The 20010-nt window shown below is 42.6% G+C and overlaps 2 protein-coding genes across 6 annotated transcripts in view; both read right to left on the bottom strand.

Annotated features, from left to right (window-relative positions):
* The window catches only part of LOC105882445 (glia maturation factor beta), a 902793-nt gene that overhangs the window by 872427 nt on the left and 10356 nt on the right, over positions 1-20010 (bottom strand). The window lies entirely within an intron of this gene.
* On the bottom strand, positions 398-17381 carry MSL3 (MSL complex subunit 3). Of its 5 annotated transcripts, none has more exons than XM_012784828.2 (13): positions 17230-17381; positions 15728-15810; positions 15245-15340; positions 14854-14954; positions 13897-13979; positions 13216-13338; positions 12488-12648; positions 11875-12033; positions 10038-10300; positions 7286-7395; positions 3968-4067; positions 3497-3581; positions 398-1220 (listed from the first exon to the last, which is right to left on the bottom strand). In XM_012784828.2, exons 1-13 carry the CDS (start codon positions 17329-17331, stop codon positions 1121-1123), a joined length of 1566 nt encoding a protein of 521 aa, XP_012640282.1. In that variant the 5' UTR covers positions 17332-17381; the 3' UTR covers positions 398-1120. The 5 variants fall into 5 exon arrangements, with proteins under 5 accessions (XP_012640282.1, XP_075855198.1, XP_075855199.1 ...); XM_075999083.1 differs by lacking the exon at positions 17230-17381 and adding an exon at positions 16819-17022; XM_075999084.1 differs by lacking the exon at positions 17230-17381 and adding an exon at positions 16846-17022.

Below are 20010 nucleotides of genomic sequence, written 5' to 3'. Positions count from 1 at the left end.
TAAGCTATAAGAAAAGACACTTGCTATATTCAATGCTTGTATGGCACTGGTATCATTTCTACCGATTTAGAACTTTTTAAAACATCTGGGGGTGAGATAAGGCATGTGAGACTAAAATAAGGATTGGAGGGGTGACTGCAGAGACCGTCATTTGGTAATGAGAGAGGAGGATAAATTGGTGTCGGCCCCAGATGAGCCCACAGGGCAGCAACAAGACAGCACAGAACCAAAGGAGCTTCCAGTAACCACTGTCTAGTCATGCCAAGTGAGGCAGAACCAAAGGGGGACTTAACAAAAAAGACACAAAGGTAAAACAAAATGAAACAAAAAGTTATGAGTCAAGGTTATCCCACTGTTATCCTGCAAAAGAGAGAAAAGGACAAGGCCAGAGCAAAACTTCTTTCTCCTGGTTATTTCAAACAACACAGGCAAATGCTTTATTTAGATCGCCCAAAATAACATTTTACAGAAAGGGAACCATAATATTACACAACAAAGTATAGCTATAAAATCTCAAACAAGACAGGCAATGCTTTATTTGGATCACCAAAAATAATGTTTCACAGAGAGGGAACCGTTACAAGCAAATGTATAGCTGCAAATTTTCTTTTGCCATCAATACCAATTCCCTCTAAAATACTTTGAGACTACTTTGCAGTTTCCAAGTACAGACTAAAATTTGTTGGACAGAGTTGCTCGGCCTCATAACAAGAATGAAAATAGTTTGCAAAAAAACATTTTGTTTAATGCTAACAAATAACAAAACAATGTCATTCTTGCTAACTAACTGGAACATCTACCCAAATGGTCTAACCTAGGTACATTTTCATGAATATTTCATTGTGAACATAGTTGCTATTTTTTTTTTCTGCCATCACAGACGGCCTGTGCAGTAGTAAGTGTGGCAGAGCCCTTACAGGTACCTCGGAAGTAATTATTAACAGAACAGCGACAGTATGTGGGCAATTAAAACAACAGGACCCACCTCTGCCAGAGCCCACAGGATGGGCATTGCATTTACACTCTGTGTAAGGAAGACCCACTATTCTGTTAGTTCTTCAGCTGGAACCCAGAGCGCAAAGCTAGATGGAGCAGCTGGTCTTACAGAACCATCAAAACGTTAATAAATTGCCCGAGGGTTCTTGGTGCTGTAATGTGCCTCACAGGCAGCAACATAAGCTGACTCTGGGAAGAAGTCATCATGGTATTCTGCTAAAAACCTGGCAAAAGAAACAAATGGCCCCAGTGAGCATCATACTAAGGACTAAATACCACTAAGCAAAATATTATCTTTCAACCCTTTTTTGGTATTAGAAAGAAAAAAAGACTATAATCTAGATTTTTATATACTGATTACTTCCATCACACTTATCCGACTTCTACATTAATTACTATCTGTTAATATCTGAATCCCTTCACCATCACCAGGTGTACAAAGAGAAATAGGACCTACGCTCCGCTAGGTGGCAGTCTGGTTATACAAACACTTCAGTGGGAAAAAAGCCTCAGTGAATATTTCTACATTTTCCTGTTTTTCAAAGTACAAAAAACAACAAATTATAAATTCAACAAATGTCATGATAAATTTATGTTGCTTGTATGAGCAACGTTACACCAAAAGTGAACAGAATAACCAGTAATAGCATTTCGTATCTTAACTTGCCATGCCAAAAGGTGTTATAGTTTTAGCTTACTGTGCACCAAAACATAAAAAAGACTTACGTGTGTAGATGGATGTTAAAATGTGGCCAGGCATTCAAGAGTCTGCAATATGCAGATGATATCTTGACTCAAACTTCAACTGATTTTGCCATGGAGGGCTAAAACATTCTCAAATGTGCAATATTAACTAGTAAGCTATTTACTTTCATACTTGTTTTCCCAGCTACCTCCCACCTGTCAAAATTCCTAAAAATGTATAATATCTTCTTTAGTAAAAATGAGTCACAATTCATTGGGCAACTAACTTTTTTCCTTCTACGATTGTAACATTTTTATCACCATTATTGAGTCCACTGGTTCTAATTGATGTCTTTGGATATATTTTTTACATTTCTTACTATATTTACATATAAATCTTTCTAAGTTACTTCCTCAAATTCTAATTTATACTTTGTATTAGGCATACTTCAAAATTAGCCAGGTTTCTCATGCTAACTTGCAGCTACCTCCGGATATTTTCTTGGCACTATTTCAGTTTACAAAATTTTATGCCAAATAGCGTTGTGGGTTTGTTTGAAAAGGAGAAGGGGAGGGAAGAGAGTATTTCTGAAACTTGTTTCCAGTAAAATGTTAAGTCTAATTGCACTAATGGATCCCTTTTTTTTTTTTTTTTTTTGAGACAGAGTCTGGCTTTGTTGCCCAGGCTAGAGTGAGTGCCGTGGCGTCAGCCTAGCTCACAGCAACCTCAAACTCCTGGGCTCAAGTGATCCTACTGCCTCAGCCTCACGAGTAGCTGGGACTACAGGCATGCGCCACCATGCCCGGCTAATTTTTTCTATATACATTAGTTGGCCAATTAATTTCTTTCTATTTATAGTAGAGACGGGGTCTTGCTCTTGCTCAGGCTGGTTTCGAACTCCTGACCTCGAGCAATCCACCGGCCTCGGCCTCCCAGAGTGATAGGATTACAGGCGTGAGCCACTGTGCCCCACACTAATGGACCCTTTATTAAAAATGCCTACATGAAATTTATCTTTTAAAACCAAAAGACCCATTTCTCTGGCTGGGGTGTTCACCTGTGCGGTAGTTGGGCCTCACTTTGACCTTGATAAGTCAGGGTGGGGCCTGACTACAAGGAAAAGGTGCCCCTTAATGAGAAGGAAGAAACAAGCTCAGGTAGCTAGGGCAAGCTGGGCAAGGCAGGGTGAAACTAGCGTTGAAGGCCTTGGAGAAGAAGTGATCCACAGACTTCACCTGGCTGGGAGAACGGAAAAAAGCAGAGCCTAGGGCCAAGTGACCCTACTAGCCAGGATAATGACTGGCTTTGTCAGTTGAAGAAAACAACACTTTTCTGTGACTTCACAAACAACAGCACAGACTAGGGTCATTTCTCTTAACTCTAAAGTAAACACCAAAATCCAACATGGAAATGCTATTATTTAAGTTCATCTACACACAAGAAAGAAAAGTCCAATGGTTGAGGTACTCCTGAATAAAATATGTAAAACTAAATTATTATCAATCTCAATCACTTCTACTTTAGAAAATTTATTTTCTATTTAAAAGCTTATTCAATTGAATTCTAGTGACACGAAACTCTTTACCTCTATACAATTAATGCCCTTGACTCAGAAACTGGAGAAATCATAGAAAAAAGAAATATTAAAAAAAAACCCTATTTTACCATTACAGTTAGAACCAACCATACTTAGGTAATATTATATTGCTACTATTTAAAACACCACAGAGCTGACTTCCACATGTGCTAAAGAGAAGTTTAGAAAAGTCACATATATAGCAACTTATAGAAGTTTTGACAAAGCAATAAAAATACCTCAGAAAGAGATCAAAGTGCTTCAGTAAAGCCTTCAGATTCTTCTCAGAAAAGGACATCTTTCCAAGGATTTCTGGAAGTTTTACTGCATTAAAAATAAAGGCAAAACCATTTATAATTAGCAGAATCTGACAATGCATAGGATTCACTCAAGGATCATCTAGGTCCCTCCTTATCCTTATTGGCACTAAAATTAACATCCATGTCATCAAACAAAACCAAAAACTCCTACTGAACAAAGATAGAGTGGCAATACAAATATTACAAACATAAGTTTTGTGAAATTTAAGGTCCATTCAGTGCCTTTTCTTTGAACAGGTCACCTTTGGATGATATTTCTTAGACTTCAAAATTTCTGTATCAGTTAGATACCTAGAGCCCAACCTGTAAGATGTTCGTAAGCTAACAAGAGTGCTAAAAGCAAAGCAACATGAAAAATGGAAAGAAAAAAGGAAGAACTGGGATTCTCACCAAACAACCGCAGCAAATGCTGTGCCCCATAAATGTAAGAGGGAGGGGGCGGCTGGTCCCCTGGGGGGTAATTGTCAGGCACGAGCTTCCAGGAGAGGACCTGGCAAAAAGCACGAATTGAACGCTTTCGTTACTCTTAATGGAGATACTTCCAATCACCTAAAAATTATGACAGCAAATTGTATGTAGAGGGAAAAAATATGCCACTGTATCAAAATAAACACAAGGTAATATAAAAATAAATAAAGATGAAGGGCAAAAAGACTTAAAATCAGATCACGGAAATATTGATTTCTTAATTCTCAATAGCTATTCACTATAAATAATGGTAACTATTTTGGTTCTTTAAAACTATTACCCTTTTAAAGAAACATGATTCCCCTTTTCCTTTATTGAAAATCCTGCTGCATTAGAGAGAATGAAGCATCAAAAAGTAACCCAAAGATGTTTTGAGTAATATTACCATTTTATCAAGATTCCCTAATTTCTTGCTATTACATTCATTATGGAAACTAATTTGAATCTTTTAACCCCTGAATCAACTGAAAATAGACTTCCAACTTGGTAACTGATTTCTCTGCCTTCACTCTGAATTTCAGAACTGTGGGTAGACTTGGGGCTTTTGCTACAGAGAGAGCTGTATTTCAAAACTCTCTAATGAGTTTCTGTAGTACTTCATCAAATTATAGAGTAGAGCTGCCACTTTGGCTTTTGGGACATCAAATTTAATATACAAATAGGCTGAAGGAGATCCTTTAGGAGATAAAGAAGGGTGCCCCCCAAAATCCAGAAGTGCTGACATAGAGTCAATTAGACAAACTGAAACTGCAGAAGCTAAAAAGCACCAAAGTGGCTCCGTAGGACTCCAGGATGAAGGCCTCTGTTTCACTTCAGCCCCCATGTCGCCAGCTCTAGACTCTCCCATAGGCCCTGCACCCCCTGGCCCAGCCTTCTGGGCTGCACAGCACTGAGAGCAGGGATTGTTTCAGCATCTTTATACCATCCCTGGCACCCACTCAGTGCACACGGCTGAAGCTTGGGAACCATTTGGAACCATTTTGACAGTGGTAGTCAAAGGGAACATACAGGAATTTGCAATCACTGGAGGCATGAACCGCAGTACAAAAGCAGGTCATTTGGCTAATTAGCAAGTGGCTCTACCTCACTCACTCAATTCTGCATTTCAATGCAGTATATAATCTTCTCCTTATCAAAGACTCATTTTATGGGTGAAAATAGTAGGTTTCTAGTGGAGTGATTCTCAGTGTGGCATGCACGGGAACCATCTGTGGATCTTTACTAGCAATGTGCAGGGCCAGATCTTCCCCTGATGCAGTGGGGCAGTGACTAGTTAAAAAACTCCGTGATAGAGGCACATAAGGAGGTAGGAATTCACTGAGATCTGACAAGTCCTAAGAGCCTGCTGAACTCCAACCAACTACCAGAAAGCATATTTCTTTTTACTTTTTCACTATGGCCTGTGGCTATTACCCATAACCACTAGATGTTGGACTTTCACTGCTGACCAGGGTGGGAATGGTCCTTGCCTGAACATGCAGGTGCCCTTTTAAAGAAACGTAATTCCCCTTAAATAATAAAAACCTGCAGTGCCTTCTTGTTAGAAAAATGGATGTGTTAAGGACTGCTTGAACTAGGAATATCCTAACCTACCCCCAACAATCATCATAACACAAATCAGGCTTTGTCCCTTCTAAATCAAGGTCAGGGTCAGCCAACTGTAGCCTCTGGGCCAAAATAAGCCCAATGCTCATGTGCTCAGAATGGCTGGAAAAAAAATCAAATGAATAATATTTCATGATATGTGAAAGTCATATGAAATTAAAATCTCAGTGTCCATGAACGAACTGGGGTGGGGAGGGACACAGCCACAGCCATTTGTTTATGGATTATGCTGCCACCCCATTGGAACTATCTCGAGAGAGACCATATGGCACACATCCCCGAAAATATTTATCATCTGACAAAAAAAGTTTGCCAACCCCTGTTTCCATATCATCAAGTGTTCTTTGCCTAGTAAAGCCATCTTCCTATGTACAATTCCTACTCATCTTAAAGAAACAAGGAAATCCTACCTCCTAGGGGAAATTCACAAAATGTGCCAATGGTCTAAGACTTCTGAGCCCCTGAAATGCTCACTACCTATACTACATCACCTAACAGGCCTTCAAAATAGTTTTAAAATGAAGTTTCCTCATTTGTCAAATGAAAACCTGGTGGCAAAGCTGATCTCAAGAAGTCAAAGAAGGCCGGGCGCTGTGGCTCACGCCTGTAATCCTAGCTCTTGGGAGGCCGAGGCGGGCGGATTGCTCAAGGTCAGGAGTTCAAAACCAGCCTGAGCAAGAGCGAGACCCCGTCTCTACTATAAATAGAAAGAAATTAATTGGCCAACTGATATATATATAAAAAATTAGCCGGGCATGGTGGCGCATGCCTGTAGTCCCAGCTACTCGGGAGGCTGAGGCAGAAGGATCACTCAAGCCCAGGAGTTTGAGGTTGCTGTGAGCTAGGCTGACGCCACGGCACTCACTCTAGCCTGGACAACAAAGTGAGACTCTGTCTTAAAAAAAAAAAAAAAAAAAAAGAAGTCAAGGAAAATTGGTTCAAATGTCTTGCACAATGGTGGCATACAGCACGCCCTGGAAGGGATGACTACTAATATTACTGTTAATAATGGAGGAGAATCAGGTATGGAAAGCAGGAGTCAGCAAACTACAGCTCATTGGTCATACCTGGCCCAACCACTACCTGTTTTTATATTGATCATGAACTAAGAATGCATTTTATATTTTTAGATAACTGGAAAATAAACAAAATAACATTTTGTTAACACATGAAAAGTAAATGCTATTCAAATTTCAGTTTCCATAAATCAAGTTTTATTGAAACACAGCCCACTCATTTTATTTCTACATTGTGGCTACTTTTGAGTTAAGTAGTCTCAACAGAAACCATATGGCTTACAAAGCCTAAAATATTTGCCCTCTGCCCCTTTGCAGAAAAAGTGTGTTAATACCTGTTATACAAAGTGAAAATACTGGTATTTCAATAATCACACTTATTTAAGATAAAAGATGATCATAAGTATAGGGCTGGAATCCTAACAAAAACCAAAATTTTGGAAATTTCTCATTTTATAAACCAAAAATGTACTGTTAAGCAAAATCCTATGTACAATTTTGTTAATGCTTACAGTAATAACAACATGATGCCTCAAGAACCTTGACTTCTTTCCATAGGATTTAAGCAACAAGTGGTGAAGGACTCACTGGGGACGAACATCAAAAACTAACTCTTTACCTCGTTTATTTCATTAGTTCTTCTTCCTTCAAAGCCAGCAAACACAGCACTCCCTTCCTTGCTGGGAGTCAGAGGAATAGGTGAAGATGATCTGCTATGCACTGGTGTCTCTTCAAAAAAATAAAATGGAATTATATGCCTGTAAGTTACACAGCAAATGAATGAAAGACTGTCATCAAGACTGTTAAAAACAGAACACAAATTTAAAATTGGTTCTCGGAAATTATTAATCTTTAACAAAACTTTCCTCTTATAAAAAGTTAACATTGGAATATTTGGTTAAAGGGGTTCCATGGTGTAATGGTTAGCACTCTAGACTCTGGAATATTTGATTTATAAAAGGGAATAAAGTACTGACACATGCTACAATGTGGATGACCCTTGAAAACCTTATGCTAAGTGAAAGGAGCCAATCAAAAAGGGCCACATGTTCTATGATTCCATATATATGAAATGTCCAGGATGGGCAAATCCACAGACAGAAAGTAGCTTAGTGGTCACCAAAGCTTACAGAAGGGGGAAATGGGAAGTGATTGCAATGAGTATGTAGTTTCTTTTAGGCAATGTTGAAAATGTTCTGGAATTGATTGTGGAGATGGTTGTACAACTATATGAATATACTAAAAAACACCGAATTGTACACTTTAAAAGGGTGAATTGTATGATATCTCAAAAAAGCTGATCAAAAATAGTGCTACTGAATTATTCACTTTAAAACAGTTAATTGTAAATGTGACCATCACCTCAATAAATAAAAAATGCAAACAAAAAAAGAAAAAGCACTTTATTTTTTAGCATCTTCTTTTAAAAAAACAAAACCTGCCTCTTTACTCTTCCCAACTGAATCTTCCCAATATTCAATTAATCCTTGTTAACCACCTACATACATATTATATGATTCCATTTATATGAAATGCCCCAAATAGGCAAATCTATAAAGACAAATAGATTAATGGTTGCCAGGGGATGCAGGGAGGGGTGCATGAGTGACTGCTAATGGATGTGGGGTTTTTTGGATGGTGAAAATGTCTGGAACTGTTTTTGGCAATGGTTGCCCAACTCTATTAATATGCTCAAAATCACTTTAAATGGATGAATTATAAGGTACATGGATTATATTTCCATAAAGCTGTTAAAAAAACTGATCTTATTTTAGCATTTGATTGTCCAAAACGATTTTTTAAAAAATGTATGTTGTCTTTTACTCTGCCCTTCTGAACTTTTCCCAATCTTCACTCAATCATCAAGTATTTATTAAGCACCTAAAACAGGGGTTGGGAACCTGCAGCCTTGAGGCCACATGTGGCCTCTGGATCCTTGAGTGTGGCCTTTGGACTAAATCCAAATTTTACAAAACAAATCCTTTTAATAAAGGAACTATGCCCCCCACTCTGAGCTATGATGGAGGTGACATGAGCAACAAGTCAGCCCCTTCTCTCAGGAGCTTGTGATGTGATGGGGATGGTGGGGTTGGAGTACACAAGGAAGCGGGCGCCTAAACATTGAGTGCCACTGTGATGACAGCTTTGGGAGTTCAGATATGGTGATGTTTCACAAGGGACTTGAAGGAGTCCGCCCAGCAGGAGAGGCTGGGGAAGAACAGGGGTGAGCAGAAGGACATGCATGAGATACACCTAATGGGGCCTCAGGCTTAGGCTCCAAGCAGTTTTGCCCTGACCTTAGCACAGGAGGTCTCTGTGCAGTTTGCCCTGTTGACAAGCATGCAACCCGCCTCTACTATTGGCTTCTTCACTGAGTCTGACATCTGCTGCATGACAGCATTGGTCCTGCTGGCATCAACCTTTCATTTTACTCATTTTGGGCAGTAAATGGTGGAATTATGTAAACACTGAGCACCACATATTTTATTTGTTCAATATTGTCATAAATGTAAAGTGAATAATACCAGTAAGAGGGCTTTATTAGCATAGGCTAAACAGCCACATTTTCATTAATTTGGGAAAATACCTGGTTAGTGTATGTTATGACAGCTAATGTTAGCTTCTGAAGTCATTGTGTCCAATTAATGGCACTTGTTTTAGCAGTTTTAAAAGTTTAAAAATGAGTAGCAGTGGCTTAAAGTTTTATACTACAGTCAATCGATCTATGTGCATTTTGGAAAAAAAAAATGTGAACTCTTCCATAATTTATCTTGCCCTTCAAGCACTGCAGCTCAAACTCAAGGTGGGCAGATCTGATAGAGTTTTGGTTGGGGCTGAGATGAGGTAATAAGAGAGGATGGAAATCTGGGTATTCTCACTTTGATATTTCAGGATAGAGAGGAGAGGAAGTAGAATGTGAAAAGATATTTCAGGATAGAACTATCAAAATTAAACTTTCGAATGGAGAGACTATTGAGATAGTGCGAGTAAACAAAAACAAAAACAAAAACAAAAACAAAACAACCCATTAGAACTTCTCATTTTGAATGAATCCTTAGGACTACCTCTACAAAACACAGAATTCTAATACCTCAATTTGCTCACAAGAAGAGGTAGAGAGTGATGGTGAGAAGGGAAAGCTGAGGACACAACTCAGTCCTCCTCCACCAAGCCTGCTGTACGGTCTGTGCTGGCCACTTCATCTACCTGCGGCTCTGCAAAGCGTATGGTGTAACAGGGCTTTGGACATGTCATGGAAATCACACACACTGTGCACGCACGCAAACTTAGCACCAAGTAAGTCTAGCACAGACTAAGCAGAAAGTAAACGTTGGCTGTCCCCAGCCTGGGATACCCAGGAATGAACCTACTCTTTTCCAGGTGCAGGAACAGTTTGGGCATGCTGGCGGACGTGTCCTGCTGCCGGCGCTTTGGCTGAGGTGAGGCGCTGCTCTCAGACAGCCTGTCACAGTTGGCCGTGTGGCGCGTGGACCGCCTCAGAGACTGCAATGCTTCGGGCTCAGCTTTGCGCCTTTTAGGGGTGGCAGGTTCACCCGTGGTCTGCTGACTCTCTGTGGACTGTGGTGTAGATGGATTCAACAAAGGTGGGCTAGGAGAGAGCTCTTCCTGGCTCCTAGGGGAGAGGGAGAGTGTCACACACAGCCAGCACAAGGAGCTTCTGCAGAACCTGGGGACTTCTTAAAGGGCCTCTTGAGGGCAGAAAACACTCTCTACTTCAAGAGGGTTGGAAGTCTGCACCTCCAAATGCACGAAAACACATACTTTCTTAAAAAGAGTCATCAAACATATTAAGTTGTTTTAATCCTCTCCATAGCTCTGCAAGGCACACTGGCATAAAAGATTGTGATACCCCTTTTACATTTGTCTTAGAGAAGTGGCTCTCAATTGTGAGCAATTCTGCCCCAATGGGACAGTTGGCAGTGTCTGGAGACATTTTGGATGTCACAACTGAGGGAAGGTGTGCTACTGTCATCTAGTGGGTAGGGGGCAGGGATGCTGCTAAACATCCTACAATGCACAGGACACCCCTACAACAAATGATCCAGTTCAAAACCTTCAGAGGGCCAAGATTGAGAAACCCTGGTCCAAAGAATAAGAATATCATACAATCTCATCAAAATGTAACTGCTGGCAGGGCTAGAAAAAACCACAAGCACCAGGGGAGCTTTGTGGAAACACAGTCCACCCTGGACACTAGGAATCTTGAGGTTAGGAATAGGCCACAGGGACTTCGACACAGGCCCCCAGTGAGTCTTGCATGTCTCTCACCTGGGGTGAAACTGACATGAAGAATGGGAGGGGGGAGAGAAGCCCTCACAGGCAGGCAGACAGAGAACCAGGGGAGCTGGGAGCCACAAAGCAAAGGGAGAAGGGGAGGGTGGAGAAAGGCAGCTGGTACATAGCACAGCACATGGCAAGTGGGCCGTTACTAGTGCCCTTGGAGGAAGAGTATATAGCAGGGCAGTGATAGGTAAAGGCAGCTGATAAGTTGTTAAGAGAGGAGATGGATGAGTGGAAATTATAAGAAGAGACCACCCTCTCAGGAAGAGAGGAAGGAGGGAGATAGAGTAGTAGCTTATAGAGATAAAGGGAAAAGACTTTAGGTTGGGGGAATTCCCCACCTCCAAAAGAAGAGACTGGAGCATGCTTGGTCACTGAGGGAATAAAAGTGGTAACACATCAGAGTGAGAAGGGAACTAACCTTTACTGAAGACCAAAGGTTGCTGGCCCTTTATGAACATTCTCATTCAACATTAACTGCCAGGGAATTGGGCATTCACTCCATCATATAGATGCAAAAGCAAGAAGCTCAGAAGGAATCTCCCCAAGTCACACAGCAACAAGTGATGGACCTCAGTTCAAACCCACCCCTTCCACCCTTCTGGGCCTGTGCTCTCTTCAGCCTACCCACCGCTGTCTTCCGAAAGATGGGAAGAGCTGCTCACCATCCCGCCTGAGTTCTCTACACTGGGATCTTCACTTGGTAAAATCTGTCAGAGCCATGTAAAAGTCAATGACAACTTAGCTTACCCAGGGAAAAAGAAAACCACCTATATGGGCAGTTTTCAATCTTTTCCCTCTTCCAAACATGCTGGCCTCATAGCATCAGATTGAACTCTTAAAAAGAAAAATTTGATTACTGCATTGCTGACATCTGAGGGTGAAAGTGCAGGCCATGGAACTTACCTACTAGTGTTTGTGGCACTTTCCTTAATTGGAAGAAAAAATTTAGACGAAGTCACCTTTTTATACTGAGTTTGTTCATATGGATAGAGCAAAACCAACGGAAGAGTGTAATCAAAGGTTATTCTTAGTCCGTCCACCATCTCTTTACAAAGGTCAACGCTAGGAGGATTAAAAAGAAGAGATTAGAGCTGCAATAAAGTCATAGTTAGATACTGTTCAAAATTTCACAATGCAGTTGCACATTTTTAATAGGGCAGAGTTTTAAAATTAAACTCTGTTTAGAATAAATACTATTTGTAAACAAGCTTTGGGAAAATCCTCACTGCTCAATCTGGTGCTTCTCAAGGAAAGATTTCTCACCCTGAGTCTATCACTGAAAACACTGGTCTCAGTGCTGAGGCAGTGCATTATCCATGAATCCAGGCCAGATTTGTGGAATCTTCACTAATTATTAATACAAGTGACAAGATTTTGACCTTAGATTGATGAGTCAATGAATTATGAATTATTAAATGAATTCAAAATAACTGGAGATAAATGTCACCTGTTCTAAATGGGAGCCACATCACTAACACAAAGAGAACCACAAGACACCAGACAAGCTGGTACTCACTTCTTTTCTGCTGGGATATAATGCACATTCATGTTGGCATGTGGCATAACGTGGTGGTGACGGGGCCTCTCATGGGCTGAAAAGGCTGCATTGATAGCAAAATGCTTCACGTAGGATTCCAAAATTGTTATGATGTTGGTCTGGCATGGAAGCTTCACTAACTGTTAACAAAAATACAGACATCTGAAGTATGCATCCCTTGTAATAAACCACATATTTCAAGAAAGAGTGGTCACATCTATATCATTATTTTATCACCAAAATAAAGCAAAACCAATTCTGTTCAAGTAGAACTTCTTAAATAAATAGACTCTGAAGTCCTTTGATCATTTTGTTCCTCTACTGATCATATCCCTATGTTGATTATGGTATTACATTTTTGAATAAATGTAAGCACTGATTCTCCATCTTAGTGAACAACCAGGGAGCCCCTACAAGTATACTCACACTTGGGCCGCACCCAGATGAGTAAGTCTTAGCCTCTCAGTGGAAGCTAAACCTAACCCAGGCAGCAGGATTCTGGAAAGCTCCCTAGAGGATCCCAATGGGCAGCCAGGGCTGCATGAGTTTTAATTTAATCAGAGAACTTTAAAACCTGACTTATTACAAAACTGAAAATATAAACTTCAATCTTCTAAGCTTCTCAATTATTTGATTCTGTGATTGCAAAATATGGCCAAATGAAACCACTACAACAAATCCATGCTTTATACATTCTCTTGGTATACCCGTTTCCTCCTGTTAATATAGTAACAATCATCCTCAAGCTGCTTCTTCAGAACTTCAGGGATTTCTATAGTTATTGTTCTTTCTTCCATTTCCCTTTTTGTTTGCAGCTCCGGTTCTTCTTTCTGCAATATCACAATTCCATTTGTAACTATTTAAAACAGTAGGAGCGTCTATATCCAAAGGACTAACACATGAGAGGATGCTATGAAACAAATCCAGTTAATCCTCAAGGTGCACATTATGCCATGTGTGCTAATTGAAAGTGCATCAAAGGCCAAAAGTTAACTTATTTTAGGGCACTAACCACATCACAAATGCACATTTTGTTTCATGCCCATTTAAGTTTACCACTGGGATTTACATTAACTTTGGAACCAGAGAGAAGTTGCCAAACTGTTATACTCCAGTAAAAAATCAATTATCATTATAAAATAAAGTTCACAATTTGATTGGAAAGAAAGTGATAACTACAATTTTTGGGAACACTTTATGGTCATAAAGAGCCACTGAGAGATTCATACTAAAAATAAGGGTTGTTTTACTTTAAATGTCAAGAAAAAATTTACATTATTGGTTTAAAATATGTATCTTTAGAAAATAATTCACAACTGCAGAATTTTACCATGAAAATTTACCACTAAAATATGCAACAAAGAATTTTTACAATAAAAACTTTATACCGCTTCAATCTTTTCTTCAATATCACTTTCTTCACTTATTTCTTCATTCTTTTCTTCATTACTATCAGAGGAACCACTTATTGCTAGGCAAAACAAAAATATCAAACCCATATTATATACTTCACCAACCCTTACATTTACAAATATTTAGATGTAGCATGCATTCTATAGGGAATAATAAACTACGGTCCTGTATATTTTTTTCAGAGATGAGGACTCTGTCACCCAGGCTGGAGTGCAGTGGCTCGATCATGGCTCACTGTAACCTCAAACTTGTGAGCTCAAGTGATCCCTCCAGCCTCAGCCTCGCACATAGCTGGAACTATAGATGCATGCAACCACACCTAGCTGGGATTTTTATTTTTTGTGGAAATGGGCTATCACTATGTTGTCCAGGCTGGTCTCAGAACTCCTGGCCTCACGCGATCCTCTCACCTCAACCTCCCAAAGTGCTGGGATAACAGGTATGAGCCACTGCACCTGGCAAGTCCTGCATATATTTTAAATGCTGAACATAAATACTACATCTTTCGCAACAGAAATTTATTTTGACAACAATTTCAATGGATATAAAAATCACACAAGCTAATTATCTGAAAGTGTTTCATCAGTTAGGATCCTACAGTTCCCTGTTGCATTTATAAGTGAGGCCAAGGCCTGGGAGGTGCCAAGAAGAGAATGACCGTGAGAACAGACCTGGGAGGGGTTCATACAAAGACACTGGCCAAGAAGACAGTGGTCATGAGCATGACTCTGATAAGATACCATTACTGACTTACTGACTTATCATATTGACTGCTACTTTAATTGTCAAAAACAAAAGGGGAAATATTATACATAACAAGCTTGAAATGTTTCCCTGTCTATAATTTCAATGAATCCTCCCCTTAGTCCTGCAGTATAAAAAGACTAGGTGAAAGTCCTTTTTGCCAAAGAAAATGAAGTCAAGTCACTCACAGTTTTCATCATTTTCATCCTTTTCTTCAACAGGGAGGCTTTTTAAGACAGAGTCAACACCAGGCAACCTACAGCGCTTCTTCTTTCTTCCTGTGCTTCTCCTGAAAAAGATAAATGCAACTGAAATACATTTTGACATTGAACTGATATGGGTCTTAAGATCAAAACAAGATATAATAAACAATATATCTGAAAAATAATTAAACCTTAGAAAATAAACGGTAATTTCCATTTCAGAAAATTATGCAATAACCACTCCGAAAACACTGTAGTTACTTAGAATAACACTCTTCTCTTACACACTTTAAATAGGTAAAACTACTTAATAAATCCAAAATATTAAGAGAAAACACATTGCATAACATTAAAGTCTTGATTTTTATATTCTTACAGGCGAGCTACAGCTTTTCTTGCCAATTTGCGCTGTAATCTACGATTTTCATCAGTATCACGAAGCACATGATCTTCGGCTGCCCATCTATCCCAGCTAATTGAACAAAAAAAGGAAAATTCAGTATTTTAGTTTGATATGAAACAAATGCTAAAAGTATCTCACAGCAACAAACTGCCTCAGAATTACATTTTAAAAAAACTATTGAAATGTTTTTAAATTACAAAGAGGATACAAATAAACTCAAAAAGTAACTTATTCAGATATAGAAACAACTGGGGTTTCCAGAATCTCTTATAGAAAATCCAAATATAATCAACTTAAAAGCAATTATTCCTCAGAATAGGCTAGCTTTGATAACAAAGCAAAAATAGGAAATGAAACAAACTTCTCTACAAGTGTTTCTAAAACTTAAAGAAATCTGCAATGTTCCTGGGCTGCAAAGATGATCAATTTTCAGTCCAGTTTAACAAGTACACTCACCTTCTGTTCCAACCATTAAAATGGATCAGATATTCTGGGATCTTTCTGCCTTTTTCGTCTTTCCCAACAATAACATCGACAATCTGAAACCAGGAAATATTGCCCATAAATGATACAGCATACAGAAAATTGGAAGTTAGATCAGGAAAACTAGATCATAGATCATTTTTAAAAGAAAAGAAAGAATTCTCTCCTCCTTTAGACCGAGAGCTAGGCTGAAACATTTTTCCTTTCAATACCATTTTTCCCCCTAAGTGGACGCCTTCAAAATAGGAAACATCCGTCCAACCATCCCATGATTGGTCTCTGAGCGTGAGACAGATGAAATTTCAGAAGCCATTGGCTGGCTGATTTGTCACTAACAAGAGAGTCCAGGCAAGGCGAAAGCTGCAGCTCTGAGACCTATGGGAGTTGTAGTATCCTGGGCTCCTCTGCGTCCAGTGCCAGTAAGGCTGGCAGGAGACTCTGGAATCCCTCTCTGCTGTGTCCCCAGAGGGAACATCTGAGGCTAATGATAGGGCCTGTCTCCCACCCCGCCTTCCGGGGAGACTCGGAGGTGGGAAGAGAGAGGAGGGACAGCAGAAGGGGGTAGAAAACAGACAAGGACTGCGGGGAAGGGGACCAAAGGTAGAACATACTCAGCCCAGAGACCCTGGAACATCCCTAAATGACAGAGCCGCCCAGGCTTCGCCAAAGACACACCTGGAGCCGCCCCTGTCCCTGCTGCCAAATGTTTTGCCCAGGTGGCCCTAGGAAACCAGGTCGCTGAACTGCGTTTTCCTTAAGGTTCCAGGAATTCGGTGCTCACTCCTGCCCACCAGCCAGACCTGAGGAGCTGCAAGATGTGGTTCGCCGGCCCCGAGACTTAGGTGGACGGGCCTGGGGCGCAATTTTGCTCAAACATTGTCAGAAACACGCAAATCCTTCGAGGACTGAAACGTAAATGCTGCAAGGCCCCGAGTGGCGAAAGCACTGGGACAACCTTGCCCTGGGGATGGCCTACATGAGGAATTGGGCCTAAACTCGACTAGGGTCCTACAGCAAAAACCTCGCAAATCGGCGGCCAGTGCCGTGGAACCACATATTAGGACCTGAGTCGGACAGCAAGGGCGTCCCACCGGAGCTATCGTGGCACTGGGCCGCATAGGACGAGCAGAGATTTGAGGCGACAGATGAGGCCGTAGTCGAGAAGCCTCCTCCACCCGTGGCCCACGCTGGGGTCGCGGGTACTAACCGCTGCCCTGAGCTCGCGACACTCAACTCGCGAGGGTCCCTATCGCGCATGCGCGGCCCGAAACGCCGGGAGGAAGCGGAAGCACCGCATACCCACTCCGACTCCCACGCTCGGCGCCTCGCGCGCGCCCCCTGCCGCCCACACTGCTCCTCGCAGGCCGAGGAGCCCGGCCGGTCCCCGCGCTCCGCGCCGCTGTCCGCTCCCGCCCCCGCCTCCGGTCCCCGGGTCTCCCGGCCCGCGCCTCCACCCTGTCCCTCCGTGGCGGCACCTTGGCATCGTACAGCACTCGCGCCTTGGTGGGGTCAGGCTCGAAGCACAGCACTTTCTCCCCTGAGTGGAATTTAAATTTCATGCCCTCGCTCGCGCTCATTTGCTCATCGTGGCGGAGGGCGAGGCTCCGGGGCGGGCGGAGCGCGCGCGGCGGGGGAGGGCGGGCGGGGGCGGGAAGGCGGTGCGCCGCGGCCGGGGGGGCCCGGGAATGGCGGAGGCTGCGGCCGCCCCGCCCTCGGCCCCTCCTCTGCCCGCCCCGTGCTGTTGCGGGGCCCCCGGAGGCGCCGGGCACGCGCGCTCCTGCCCGAGCGCGTCCCTGCGCGTCCCCGCCGTGGCTCCGGGAGGGGTGCCGGTGGGCAGCGCGACCCCTTGGGCGAGGTCTACCAGCTGAATGTCTCCTCTCGCCCCCATGGGAAAGGGTCCCCGCTGCCTCCAGGCTGCGCCCACGTGCGCGCGGAGTCGTCGCCCGGGTGCGCGCTCCCTGGCCGGAGCGTGGGGGCCGCTTAGGGACAGAGCCGGCCTGAGGTGGGCCCTGAGTGTCAGAGAGGCTGGACGGCGTCTGCCCCCAGGAGCTCCCTGGCCGCACTAAGCGTCAACCCACTTGGCCGAGCTGCGCGCCGAAGAGTGTGGCCACGCAAGGAGGACGCTGGCTGGAGCTGGCTCCAGGCGGGCAGTGGCCTTGGGCAGGGGGAGAAGGACATTCCGGGCAAGTGACTAGAACACTTGGTTTTATCACTCGGAGAAGGACAAGCAGTTGGAAGGCCCAGAGCCCCCCAGTGACGGGGTGAGCAGTGTGCAGCGAGGCAGATGGGTCCTTAAAGGGTCGTTAACATCTTAAGTGTCAGCTTACAGCATGACTTCACAGCCCCCAGCACTCCCGGAATGCGCCCCCCTGGTCTGTCTGCTCCAGTAGATTAAAGACTCGCTAAAGTCTGGAAGCACCCTTGAGCCCGCTATCAGCTCCGTACTTGCACCGAGTGGGTGATCAGTACATACTCCATGAATGAATGACAAGTGATAGGAGACTGAAAGGGCAGACCTCCAGAGACAGGAAGGACAGTGCTGGGCTTTTTCTTTTGAGGAGTGCAAAGCCACTTGGCAGTATGGTTACTGGTTTACGACCGCGCTGTTTTGGAAGTGCTCAGTTCAAGCCTCTAAAAATTTGCAGTTGCCTTTCTTCCCAGTTCTTCCTTCACCAGGGTACTGGGACACATCGTTCACATTCCAGTTCAGGCATTGCCAAGAAAAAACCCTCAGGCTTCCCCAGATGAAATATATAGCTCGCCAGCCTCCCCCCGCTCCCCGCACTCTACTTACCCTTTTCTTGCATTTATTACTCTACTATAGAATGGGTTGTTCATTTGCAATATGCACTCTTTAAGATGGTAAGCTCCTTGAAGTTGGGGGAGGGGAGGAATGTGTCTGATCCAGTTCATCATTGTATACTCCTGGCACACAATGAATATGAATGAACAGATTGCAGATTTATGAACTAGAATCCACAAAACTCAGTGGCCAATTGGATGTGAAGGAGGAGAGGAAACAAGGAATCTTGGGAGACTTGCAGGTTTTCTGGCATAAGGAATTGAGTGAGTGACAGCTCCATCCACCAGGATAAGGGCCATAGAGAGGAGGGACAGGTTGGGGGAAGATGGCCAAATAATGACCCGTGTCTGGGATAATACAGTGCAGAAGACAGAATTGGAACCATGATTCCTCTCCAGGTTGTGGTTTGTCAGTGATGAGCAGAACAGTAGATGGTGGTGTTCCCCATAAATGACAGAGGCAGCTCTGAAGAACAAGTAAATTATGTGTCATGTCTAACACATAACTGAATTAGCAACCTTTTTATTTTTCTTGCCCATGAATGGAGACCTCTACTCCAGGCTCTAACCTTTTGGGGGCAGGATTTTAGATGCTTGCTTTTGTTTCTCCTCATTTCCACGTCCTTCTATGTCATTGAGCAATGACCCTTTCCCTGTCCCCCTAAAAAGCCCAAAAATACAAAAGCCTTCAGGAATCTAAAAGCTACAAAGCCTGCCAGTGGCCGGTGCCCTCCTCCAACTAAGGATCCACTAGAGAGGGTTCCATCTCTAACACAAGTGGAACATGCTTTATCTCCTCAAGTGTAAAGGCTCTAGAGTCCACTCTCTGGAACTTAGCCTTATGCTTGTCACCCGTTAGCTTGTGACCTTGGACAAGTAGTTTGTCATGCACTCTGCTTATGTCTAATGTGAGGATAATAGTGGCTTCTACTTCACAGGTTTGTTTTAGGAGTAAATAGTCTATTCAGTGTGCATAGCTTTGTATAGTTCCTGGCATACAAGTGCTGAGTAAATGTTTACTATTAATATTAGGCATTGCTCCTTGTCTCCTATTCCTTCATTCAACAAATACTTATTGGGCCTCCTGTGTGCTGGGTGCTAGACACAAAGTAGAATACATATATTATCCCTGGCCTTCAAGAGGGCACATTTTAGGAAGTCAGAGCAGCAGGCAAGCACATTCGAGCCTTGTGCATACCCTGACAAAGCTGGTGTGGAATAGAGGAGACACAGTGTTCTCCCTAGGAGGAGGGATAGTGTCTATAAAAGCTCAAGAGAGGAAGGTGCTCTTGAACTGAAATTTATAAAATGTTTTCCTCATTTTCCCGTTTTCGCAGGGGAGCAGGGGATTAAGATAGCCACCAAATCTCCTATAACAAGCTTTTTAAATTTCTCATTATAGGTCATCAGAGGGTCACTGACCTGGAGAGATCCCTTTCTCTCAGCTATAGCAA

Source organism: Microcebus murinus, chromosome X (genome assembly GCF_040939455.1).
Source record: "Microcebus murinus isolate Inina chromosome X, M.murinus_Inina_mat1.0, whole genome shotgun sequence".
Taxonomy (NCBI): Eukaryota; Metazoa; Chordata; class Mammalia; order Primates; family Cheirogaleidae; genus Microcebus; species Microcebus murinus.
Note: the sequence above shows the minus strand (reverse complement) of the source record. Positions and strands in the feature narration are given on the sequence as shown.